Source organism: Eschrichtius robustus, chromosome 14 (assembly GCF_028021215.1).
Source record: "Eschrichtius robustus isolate mEscRob2 chromosome 14, mEscRob2.pri, whole genome shotgun sequence".
Classification (NCBI taxonomy): Eukaryota; Metazoa; Chordata; class Mammalia; order Artiodactyla; family Eschrichtiidae; genus Eschrichtius; species Eschrichtius robustus.
This window is the reverse complement of record NC_090837.1, coordinates 17,405,422-17,417,736: the sequence shown is the minus strand read 5'-3', so window position 1 is coordinate 17,417,736 and position 12,315 is coordinate 17,405,422. Positions and strand designations below refer to the sequence as shown.

General features: G+C 37.5%; 1 protein-coding gene across 1 annotated transcript in view; it reads left to right on the top strand.

Moving 5' to 3' along the window:
* SPPL3 (signal peptide peptidase like 3) overlaps positions 1 to 12,315 on the top strand; it is a 129,777-nt gene that overhangs the window by 93,663 nt on the left and 23,799 nt on the right. The window contains exon 3 of the mRNA XM_068563533.1: positions 8,767 to 8,855. Coding sequence (XP_068419634.1) covers positions 8,767 to 8,855 — 89 coding nt within the window. The remainder of the gene's footprint in view (positions 1 to 8,766; positions 8,856 to 12,315) is intronic.

Here is a 12,315-nt window from a genome sequence, read left to right as displayed (position 1 = left end):
AAGGTTGGGAGAAGATACACCTTATACTCATCAAAAGAAAGCTGGAGTGGCTATATTGATGTCAGACAAAGCAACTTTCAGAGCAAGGAATATTACCACGGACAAAAAACCTTATTTCATAATGATAAAGGGGTCAGTTAAGCAACAAGACATAATAATCCTTAATGTTTGTGCATCTAATAGGAGATTTTCAAAATACATGAAGCAAAAACTGATATAACTTCAAGGAAAAATAAAACAAATCCACAAATGTAGCCGAAGATTTTAGTACCTCTCTCTCAGTAATCGATAGAACAAAGTAGTCAGAAAATCAGTAAAGATATAGTGGCTTAAACAATATTCTCAACCAGCTTGACCTGATTGACATTTATAGAACACTCCATTCAACAGTGGAATACACATTCTTCTCAAGTGCATGTGGAACATTTACCAAGATAGAATGTATTTTGGGACATAGAAAAAAGTCTCAGTAAATGGATTCAAGGCATACAAAGTATGATCTCTGATCTCTATTAGTCAGCTGGGGCTGCTGTAACAAAATACCACAGATTGGGTGTCTTAAACAACAGAAATTTGTTTTCTCAAGTTCTGGAGGCTGGAAATCCAAGGTGAGGGTGCCAGCATGGGTGGGTTCTGGTGAGCATTCTCCTCCTGGCTTGCAGATGGCCCGCTTCTTACTGTGTGCTCACATACATGGTCTTTCTTCAGTGTGTGCATGCTCCAGGAGAGAGAAGGAGAGAGCGCGAGAGCGCGCACGCAAACTCTCTGCTTTCTCTTCTTAGGATACTAATCCCATCGTGAGGGCCCCTCCCTCAGGACCTCAGCAGAATTACCTCCCAAAGGCCCCATCACCAGATACCATCCATCACATTGAGGGTTAGGGCTTCAACAAATGAACTTTGTGGGGGACACAAACATTCAATTCCTAACAAATCACGATTGAATTGAGCAGAAAGAGCTCTGGAAAATTCCTAGATGTTTGGAAACAAAAATAACACACTTCCATGTATCAAATAAGAAATCAAGAAGGAAATTAGAAAATACTTTGAATGAAAAGAAAGTGAAAACACAACACACCAAATTTATGGAATGCTGCAAAAGCAATACTTAGGGAACTGTAGCTCCAAATGCCTGGATTAGAATAGAGCAAAAAGTATCAATGACCTAAGCTTTTACCTTTCTTAATAAACTAGAAAAAAGGAGCAGATGAAACCCAATTCAGTAGACAAAAGGAAAGAATAAAGATCAAAGCCAAAGTAAATCAAATAGATTTCCTCTACTGGAGAAAAATCAGTGGAACTAAAAGCTGATTTTTTTAAAGAATCAATAAAATTGGTAACCCTCTAGCCAGACTAATCTGGGGAAAAAAAGAGAAGACACAAACCTAATATCAGGGGTAAGAGAGGTGATATTACTAGAGCCTACAGATATTAAAAGGATAATAAGGGACTACTATAAACAACTTTATGCCAAAAAATTTGACGACTTAGATGAAACGGACAAATTTTTTGAATGGTACAATCTACCAAAGCTCACTCAAGAAGAAATAGATAGGGCTTCCCTGGTGGCACAGTGGTTGAGAATCCACCTGCCAATGCAGGGGACATGGGTTCGAGCCCTGGTCCAGAAAGATCCCACATGCCACGGAGCAACTAAGCCCGTGCGCCATAACTACTGAAGCCCGCGCGCCTAGAGCCCATGCTCCACAACAAGAGAAGCCACTGCAATGAGAAGTCCACACACCGCAACGAAGAGTAGCCCCCGCTGGCCACAACTAGAGAAAAGCCCGCGCACAGCGATGAAGACCTAATGCAGCCAAAAATAAATTAATTAATTTAAAAAAAGAAGAAGAAGAAATAGGTAACCCAAATAGCCCTATACTTATTAAAGAAATTGAAAATTGCCAGACTGTTTTCCAAAGTGGCTGCACCAGTTTACATTTCCCACCAGCAACGTGTGATGGTTTCAGTTTTACAGCCTTCCTAACACTTGATTATTATCTGACTTTTTGGTTACAGCCATCCTAGTGGGTACGAAGTGGTACCTCATTGTGGTTTTGATTTGTATTTCCCTGATGACTAGTGTTAAGAACTTTTCACTAAGCTCTGCCCACCAAAGCAACAGCCAGCTAGCTCTACCCATCACCAGTCCCTCCCATCAGGAAACTTGCACAAGCCTCTTAGATAGCCTCATCCACCAGAGGGCAGACAGCAGAAGCAAGAAGAACTACAATCCTGCAGCCTGTGGAACAAAAACCACATTCACAGAACGATAGACAAGATGAAAAGGCAGAGGGCTATGTACCAGATGAAGGAACAAGATAAAACCCCAGAAAAACAACTAAATGAAGTGGAGATTGACAACCTTCCAGAAAAAATATTCAGAATAATGATAGTGAAGATGATCCAGGACCTTGGAAAAAGAATGGAGTCAAAGATCGAGAAGATGCAAGAAATGTTTAACAAAGACCTAGAAGAATTAAAGAACCAACAAACAGATGAACAACACAATAACTGAAATGAAAAATACACTAGAAGGAATCAATAACAGAATAACTGAGGCAGAAGAACGGATAAGTGACCTGGAAGACAGAATGCTGGAATTCACTGCTGTGGAACAGAATAAAGAAAAAAGAATGAAAAGAAATGAAGGCAGCCTAAGAGACCTCTGGGACAACATTAAACGCAACAACATTCACATTATAGGGGTCCCAGAAGGAGAAGAGGGAAAGGACCCGAGAAAATATTTGAAGAGATTATAGTCGAAAACTTCCCTAACATGGGAAAGCAAATAGCCACCCAAGTCCAGGAAGCGCAGAGAGTCCCATACAGGATAAACCCAAGGAGAAACACGCCGAGACACATAGTAATCAAAGTGGCAAAAATTAAAGACAAAGAAAAATTACTGAAAGCAGCAAGGGAAAAACGACAAATAAGATACAAGGGAACTCCCATAAGGTTAACAGCTGATTTCTCAGCAGAAACTCTACAAGCCAGAAGGGAGTGGCATGATATACTTAAAGTGATGGAAGGGAAGAACCTACAACCAAGATTACTCTACCCGGCAAGGATCTCATTTAGATTTGATGGAGAAATCAAAAGCTTTACAGACAAGCAAAAGCTAAGAGAATTCAGCACCACCAAACCAGCTCTACAACAAATGCTAAAGGAACTTCTCTAAGTGGGAAACACAAGAGAAGAAAAGGACCTACAAAAACAAACCCAAAACAATTAAGAAAATGGTCATAGGAACATACATACCGATAATTACCTTAAACGAGCATGGATTAAATGCTCCAGCCAAAAGACACAGGCTTGCTGAATGGATACAAAAACAAGACCCATATATATGCTGTCTACAAGAGACCCACTTCAGACCTAGGGACACATACAGACTGAAAGTGAGGGGATGGAAAAAGATATTCCATGCAAATGCACATCAAAAGAAGGCTGGAGTAGCAATACTCATATCAGGTAAAATAGACTTTAAAATAAAGAATGTTACAAGAGACAAGGAAGGACACTACATAATGATCAAGGGATCAATCCAAGAAGAAGATATAACAATTATAAATATATATGCACCCAACATAGGAGCACCTCAATACATAAGGCAACTGCTAACAGCTATAAAATAGGAAATTGACAGTAACACAATAATAGTGGGGGACTTTAGCACCTCACTTACACCAATGGACAGATCATCCAAAATGAAAATAAATAAGGAAACAGAAGCTTTAAATGACACAATAGACCAGATAGATTTAATTGATATTTATAGGACATTCCATCCAAAAACAGCAAATTACACTTTCTTCTCAAGTGCTCATGGAACATTCTCCAGGATAGATCACATCTTGGGTCACAAATCAGGCCTCAGTAAATTTAAGAAAATTGAAATCATATCAAGCATCTTTTCTGACCACAGTGCTATGAGATTAAAAATCAATTACAGGGGAAAAAACGTAAAAAACACAAACACATGGAGGCTAAACAATACGTTACTAAATAACCAAGAGATCACTGAAGAAATCAAAGAGGAAATCAAAAAATACCTAGAGACAAATGACAATGAAAACACGACGATCCAAAACCTGTGGGATGCAGCAAAAGCAGTTCTAAGAGGGAAGTTTATAGCTATACAAGCCTACCTCAAGAAACAAGAAAAATCTCGAATAAACAATCTAACGTTACACCTAAAGGAACTAGAGAAAGAAGAACAAGCAAAACCCAAAGTTAGCAGAAGGAAAGAAATCATAAAGATCAGAGCGGAAATAAATGAAATAGAAACAAAGAAAACAATAGCAAAGATAAATAAAACTAAAAGCTGGTTCTTTGAGAAGATAAACAAAATTGATAAACCATTAGCCAGACTCATCAAGAAAAAGAGGGAGAGGACTCAAATCAATAAAATTAGAAATGAAAAAGGAGCAGTTACAACAGACACCACAGAAATACAAAGCATCCTAAGAGACTACTACAAGCAACTCTGTGCCAATAAAATGGACAACCTGGAAGAAATGGACAAATTCGTACAAAGGTATAACCTTCCAAGACTGCACCAGGAAGAAATAGAAAATATGAACAAACCAATCACAAGTAATGAAATTGAAACTGTGATTAAAAATCTTCCAACAAACAAAAGTCCAGGACCACGTGGCTTCGCAGGTGAATTCTATCAAACATTTAGAGAAGAGCTAACACCCATCCTTCTCAAACTCTTCCAAAAAATTGCAGAGGAAGGAACACTCCCAAACTCATTCTGTGAGGCCACCATCACCCTGACACCAAAACCAGACAAAGATACTACAAAAAAAGAAAATTACAGACCAATATCACTGATGAATATAGATGCAAAAATCCTCAGCGAAATACTAGCAAACAGAATCCAACAACACAGTAAAAGGATCCTACACCACGATCAAGTGGGATTTATCCCAGGGATGCAAGGATTCTTCAATATACGCAAATCAATCAATGTGATACACCATATTAACAAATTGAAGAAGAAAAACCATATGATCATCTCAATAGATGCAGAAAAAGCTTTTGACAAAATGCAACACCCATTTATGATTAAAACCCTCCAGAAAGTGGGCATAGAGGGAACCTACCTCAACATAATAAAGGCCATATACGACAAACCCACAGCAAACATCATTCTCAATGGTGAAAAACTGAAAGCATTTCCTCTAAGATCAGGAACAAGACAAGGATGTCCACTCTCTCCACTGTTATTCAACATAGTTCTGGAAGTCCTAGCCATGGCAATCAGAGAAGAAAAAGAAATAAAAGGAATACAAATTGGAAAAGAAGAAGTAAAACTGTCACTGTTTGCAGATGACATGATACTATACATAGAGAATCCTAAAGATGCCATCAGAAGACTACTAGAGCTGATCAGTGAATTTGGTAAAGTTGCAGGATACAAAATTAATGCACAGAAATCTCTTGCATTCCTATACACTAATGATGAAAAATCTGAAAGAGGAATTAAGGAAACACTCCCATTTACCATTGCAACAAAAAGAATAAAATACCTAGGAATAAGCCTACCTAGGGAGACAAAAGACCTGTATGCAGAAAACTATAAGACACTGATGAAAGAAATTAAAGATGATACCAACAGATGGAGAGAAATACCATGTTCTTGGATTGGAAGAATCAATATTGTGAAAATGACTATACTACCCCAAGCAATCTACAGATTCAGTGCAATCCATATCAAATTACCAATGGCATTTTTTACAGAACTAGAACAAAAAATCTTAAAATTTGTATGGAGACACAAAAGACCCCGAATAGGCAAAGCAGTCTTGAGGGAGAAAACGGAGCTGGAGGAATCAGACTCCCTGACTTCAGACTGTACTACAAAGCTACAGTAATCAAGACAATATGGTACTGGCACAAAAACAGAAAGGTAGATCAATGGAACAAGATAGAAAGCCCAGAGATAAACCCATGCACCTATGGTCAACTAATCTATGACAAAGGAGGCAAGGCTATACAATGGAGAAAAGACAATCTCTTCAATAAGTGGTGCTGGGAAAACTGGACAGCTACATGTAAAAGAATGAAATTAGAATACTCCCTAACACCATACACAAAAATAAACTCAAAATGGATTAGAGACCTAAATGTAAGACCGGACACTATAAAACTCTTAGAGGAAAACATAGGAAGAACACTCACTCTTTGACATAAATCACAGCAAGATGTTTTTTGATCCACCTCCTAGAGTAATGGAAATAAAAACGAAAATAAACAAATGGGACCTAATGAAACTTAAAAGCTTTTGCAAAGCAAAGGAAACTACAAACAAGACGAAAAGACAACCCTTGGAATGGGAAGAAATATTTGCAAACGAATCAACGGATAAAGGATTAATCTCCAAAATATATAAACAGCTCATGCAGCTCAATATTAAAGAAACAAACACCCCAATCCAAAAATGGGCAGAAGACCTAAATAGACATTTTTCCAAAGAGGACATACAGCTGGCCAAGAAGCACATGAAAAGCTGCTCAACATCACTAATTATTAGAGAAATGCAAATCATAACTACAATGAGGTATCCCCTCACACCAGTTAGAATGGGCATCATCAGAAAATTTACAAACAGCCAATGCTGGAGAGGGTGTGGAGAAAAGGGAACCCTCTTGCACTGTTGGTGGGAGTGTAAATTGATACAGCCACTATGGAGAACGGTATGGAAGTTCCTTTAAAAACTAAAAATATAATTACCATATGACCCAGCAATCCCACTACTGGACATATACCCAGAGAAAACCATAATTCAAAGAGACACATGCAGCCCAATGTTCATTGCTGCGCTATTTACAATAGCCAGGTCATGGAAGCAACCTAAATGCCCATCGACAGACGAATGGATAAAGAAGATGTGGTACATATATACAATGGAATATTACTCAGCCATAAAAAGGAATGAAATTGGGTCATTTGTAGAGACGTGGATGAATCTAGAGACTGTCATACAGAGTGAAGTAAGTCAGAAAGAGAAAAACAAATACCGTATATTAACGCATATATGTGGAACCTAGAATAATGGTACAGATGAATTGGTTTGCAGGGCAGAAATAGAGACGTAGATGTAGAGAACAAACGTATGGACACCAAGGGGGGAAAGCAGCAGGGGGTGGGGGTGGGGGTGTGCTGAATTGGGTGATTGGGATTGACATGTATACACTGATGTGTGTAAAATGGATGACTAATTAGAACCTGCTGTATAAGAAAATAAATAAAATTTAAAAAAAGGAAAAGCAAGATGCAGAAAAGTGTGAATAATATGATCCTGTTTTTGTAAAACTAACAGCAATAAAAATATTTCATGTACATGCATATATGTGTAAAAAACAAAAAAAAAATAACTTTTCATGTGCTCATTGGCCATTTGCTTATCTTCTTTGGAGAAATATTTATTCAGAGTCTGCCCACTTTTTAATTGGGTTGTCTTTTTATTATTGAATTGGAGGAGTTCTTTCTATATTCTAAATGTAAGGCCCTTATCAGATACACAGTAGCACGTATTTTCTCCCATCCTTTGGGGTTGTGTTTTCATTTTTTTCAGAGTGTTCTTTGCAGCACACAAGGTTTTAATTTTGATGAAGTTCAGTTTATCAAATTTTCACTTGTGTGTTTGATGTCATATGTAAGAATCCACTGCCAAATCCAAGGTCACAAAGATTTTGTCTAAAGTTTTATAGTTTTAGCTCTCCAATTATTTAAATTTAAATTAATTAAAATGAAATAAAATGTAGAATTCAGTTCCTCAGTTGTGCGCCCACATTTCAAGTGTTCACGTGGCTAATATCTACCAAATAGGTCAGTGCAGGTACAGAACATTTCCACCATCACAGGAAGTTTGGACGCACAAACACTTTAAAGGAACGCAGTAGTAGAAAATGAGCTAAGGACTTGAACAGTTAGTTCACAAAAAGAGAAATGGGCAAGCTCAGGTACATAAAATTGTTTAATAGTTAAAGAATTCTAAATTAGGACAGAGACAGCATTTTTAGTCCCCCAGATTGACTGTGTCTACTTCCTTCAGGTCTTGACTCAGAAATCACACCAGTGTGGCCTTCCCTTGCCTACCCTGTTTAAAATTTCAGATCTACCCTCTCTATTTCCTGCCTTTTCTCCTTAGCTCTTACCATTAGCATACCCTGTATTTAACTTATTTTTCTTGTTTATTGTCAGTCTCCCCCCTCTTCGAATGTAAAATCCATGAGAGCCTATTTTACTCACTATTTATTGTCTCTCCAATACCTTGAATATTCCCAGATATAGCAAAAACTCAAATCCATGTTGTTGAATGAGAGCTGGCAAGGTGTAGAGAAACAAGTGCTCTTATACACTGTTCTCAGAGAGTGAATTGGTCCACCCTCTTTGGAAGCAATTGTGTGGTACGTAGAAGTCTCAAAATTGTGCTTGCCTTTTGACCCAATATTTCTCCTTCTAGGTATTTAGCATAAGGAAGTAATTAGAGAGGTGCACAGAGATATGGCTGGAATATTCAGCCACAATGGAATGCTTTTACCTGCAGTCAGGAAAACTCTTGAACTGACACTGTAAGGAATGTAGATTGTTTTTTTAAATGTGGCATCAAGAAGTGTTTTGCAGAGCTGTTCAAAAGAGATCTTCCTTTCTTTCCTAATGCTTTAGCATTTAAAAGTATGTCTCATTACTGACTTTTCTGGTCTGCTTCTTAAGTAAAACTAAAACTTACCTATACAATTTTTTCCCACAGGTCCCTTAATATGGACTTTGAAAATCAAGATAAGGAGAAAGACAGTAACAGTTCTTCTGGGTCTTTCAATGGCAACGGCACCAATAATAGTAAGGCATTTTATGACAATTAGCTTTCTACGTGTAGTTGTCTTAATTTGATTCTTTCTATAACCCCAGTAGATAATTTACTGGGTTCAAGGATTATGTCTGGTATAATAATAAAATTAAATCTGTATGGTATAATTTGTTAAAGTCTTATGTTCTGAACCTGAACTGTGGATTTCTTGTGTACTGCTTTTAATTCATGCCTAAAAGCTTGCTGCCGAGATTCTTTATTTTCTTTTTTAAAATAAATTTATTTATTTTACTTTATTTATTTATTGTTTTTGGCTGCATTTTGTCTTCGTTGCTGTGTGCGGGCTTTCTCTAGTTGTGGCGAGCCGGGGCTACTCTTTGTTGCGGAGCGTGGGCTCTAGGCACGCGGGCTTCAGTAGTTGTGGCTCACGGGCTCTAGAGCACAGGCTCAGTAGTTGTGGCACACGGGCTTAGGTGCTCCGCAGCATGTGGGATCTTCCCGGACCAGGGCTTGAACCTGTGTCCCCTGCATTGGCAGGTGGATTCCCAACCACTGCGCCACCAGGGAAGCTCTCTTTATTTTCTTAAAGACGAGCAGGATAGATGGGTATCTGCCTGCTTATAACTTCATTTAAATCCTTTGATGAGGTTGATAATTTTGTAGGTGTTGATCATAAATTCATTTAGTGATCCTTAAAGATAGCTACTTGAAGTACTTGTAAAACTATTGTATCTTTTCTGATACTTAAGATTTTAAAGAATATTTGCTTTGAAAAAACAGAAGTGTGCTATATGGCAAGTATTCAGCAGCATTATTCATCATAGCCAAAAAGTAGAAGCAACTCAAAGATCAATAAACTAGTTAATGGATAAACAAAATATGGTATGTCCATACAATGGAATACTGTTCAGCATTAAAAAAAATTAATTACTGAAATATGCTCCAACATAGATGAACCTCAAAACACTGTTAAGGGCTTCCCTGGTGGCGCAGTGGTTAAGAATTGCCCGCGCACCGCAACTAGAGAAAGCCTGCACACAGCAGTGAAGACCCAACGCAACCAAAAATAAAATTAATTAATTTAAAAAAAAATTGTTAAGTAAAAAAAGCCAGATAGAAAAACTACATATTGTGTGAGTCCATTTATATGAAATTTCCAAAAGGCAACTGTATAGAGACAGAAAACAGATTCGTGGTTGCCTGGGGCAAGGGATTGGAAGGAGAATTAACAGTAAGCTGGCATGAGGGATCTTCTTGAGGTGATGAAGATATTCTAAAACTAGATTATAGTGATGGTTTCACACTTGGTAAACTTACCCAGAAAAAGTATTGAATTACACACTTAAACTGGGTAAATTTTATGGTATGTAAATTGTACTAGAAAATTGGTAATGCTTATTATAGAAAGAGAACTGAATTGGAAGTAAGGAGACTTGATTTGATAATACTAAGAGATTGATACTGGGTACCTACCATGCACTTGGCATTTATTAGATATTTTGAAAGATGCGAAAGTACAAGAGCTGGTACTCAAGCCGTCACGTAGGCAGTGTGGCCAAAATACTTCCCAAGGTGTTAATAAAGTGCTAAGACAGAGCAAATACCACTTTCCACACTATACCTAGAACAAGTACTTTTTCTCATGGACCCTTACCATAGCCTCAGAATCCTTCTGAACAAGCATCTACTATCAATACATCAGAGTAAGCACCAGAGGGAAGTCATTTTGACATCCATGTACAAGGAGAATAAAGAGAAAGGCAAGCCAAGGTGAGCAACAGTGGGTCAAGTTAGTAAGGGACTCTCCTGGAGAAAGTGAATTTGACATGAAACAGTGAACTTGGATTGCTGGAGAAGAAGTTCCTCCAGGTGGGAAGAGCATATAATACAGGCACAGAGGAGGAGAATAAGCGTGACTTGCAGGACAAATCAAAGTCACCGCCTAATAGGGAGGAAAGACTGGAGATCTAATATAAAGTTTAATAGAATATTGATGGAGGATCTTAGAAACTAAATTGAAAAGAGATCACTTAATATCTATTTCATTTTCTCTAGTTATTATAATACCCCATCAACTAAATTATACTTGCCCAATTTTCACTGAGTTAAATGTGTTTCATTGTCCCCAGCAATGTAAAGTGGACAGGACAAATACAGTAAGTAGAATCATTTAAATATAATGAGCCTTTTCTTAAACTTATGACACAGATCCTTATATTAAGTAAAATACCATACCAGTAACTTCACAGGAACCAGGTAAAACCCAGTGTCAGTATCCAGTTTTAGGGTTAAATTTTTACATAGCAGCTTACCTTCTATCAATAGTTTAAACCAAATCACTTCACACACTTGAAACTCCTTTAAATTCCTGTGTTATATAGCATATATACAAATGATGTACTTAAAACAGATTACAAATCTGTTGTGCATTGCATCACATAAACCTAAAAGAAATCAATAGTATGTATCTAAGTACCATTTTATCCTCAAATAAATAAATGGTTAAGTCGGTCCATGCAGTGGAAAGAATTTACCTGGTAACATCAGTTTTGTATTTCTCATTGTTAATCAGCATCTAAAGAGTAGTTGGTGGTTGTTTAATGGTAATTTCCTTAAATCTACCTCCTGTGTTGTGCTAAAATTATTCTCAACAAAAGTATTTCTTCAGTGCCTAATCTGGGCCATGGATACCAAAAAGGATAAGCATAGACCAGGACAGGATGCAGTCCACTTCCACATAATCAGGAAAAACTTAATGAAAGAAATGGCCATTGCAGAGAAGGCCAGTACTTGATTATGGAATATGGTATCATTCCAGTTTGAAGGGGTGGCATGGAAAACGGGATGCAGTCATCAAAAATCAAAGAAATAATAATAGCCAGAAAAATGAACAGAAACATCAGATGGTGTAGGTGCTGAGGAGATTGAAATGCTTAACAATGAAGATTAACAATGAAGAAGAATTGGGGGGAGTTCTAAGAAAAGGAGGGTATGACTTTAGTGTTAAGATTTTGCCAAGTGTTATGATCTAATTAATGAAGGAGAAAGAGTAGATGGAGGTTTTCTAAAAGTTGCAGTTGCCTACTCCCAAAATACGAATCAAGGAATTTGTGAAAAAGACATGAAAATTAGTGAACTACAGCTACGTATAACAGCATGGATGTTTCTAACAATGTTGAATGAAAGAAGCCAGACACAAAAAAATACATACTACATAATTCAACGTATATAGTAAGTTCAGAAAACAGGCAAAATAAATATTAGTATTTTAGGATGCATGCTTGGTAGAAAACATAAAGCAAATAAAAAGTACCGTAAAAGCCAGGATATAATAGTAGTTACCTTTGGGGGAAAGAGAAAGAGCAGTGATTGTGAGGGACACAAGAAAGACTTCTGGCCTTGGCAAGGTTCTGTTTCTTGACCTGGGTGGTATTAGCCATGTGACGATTCACTGAACTCTACATCTTTGTTTCACGTACTTTTCTGTAGTGT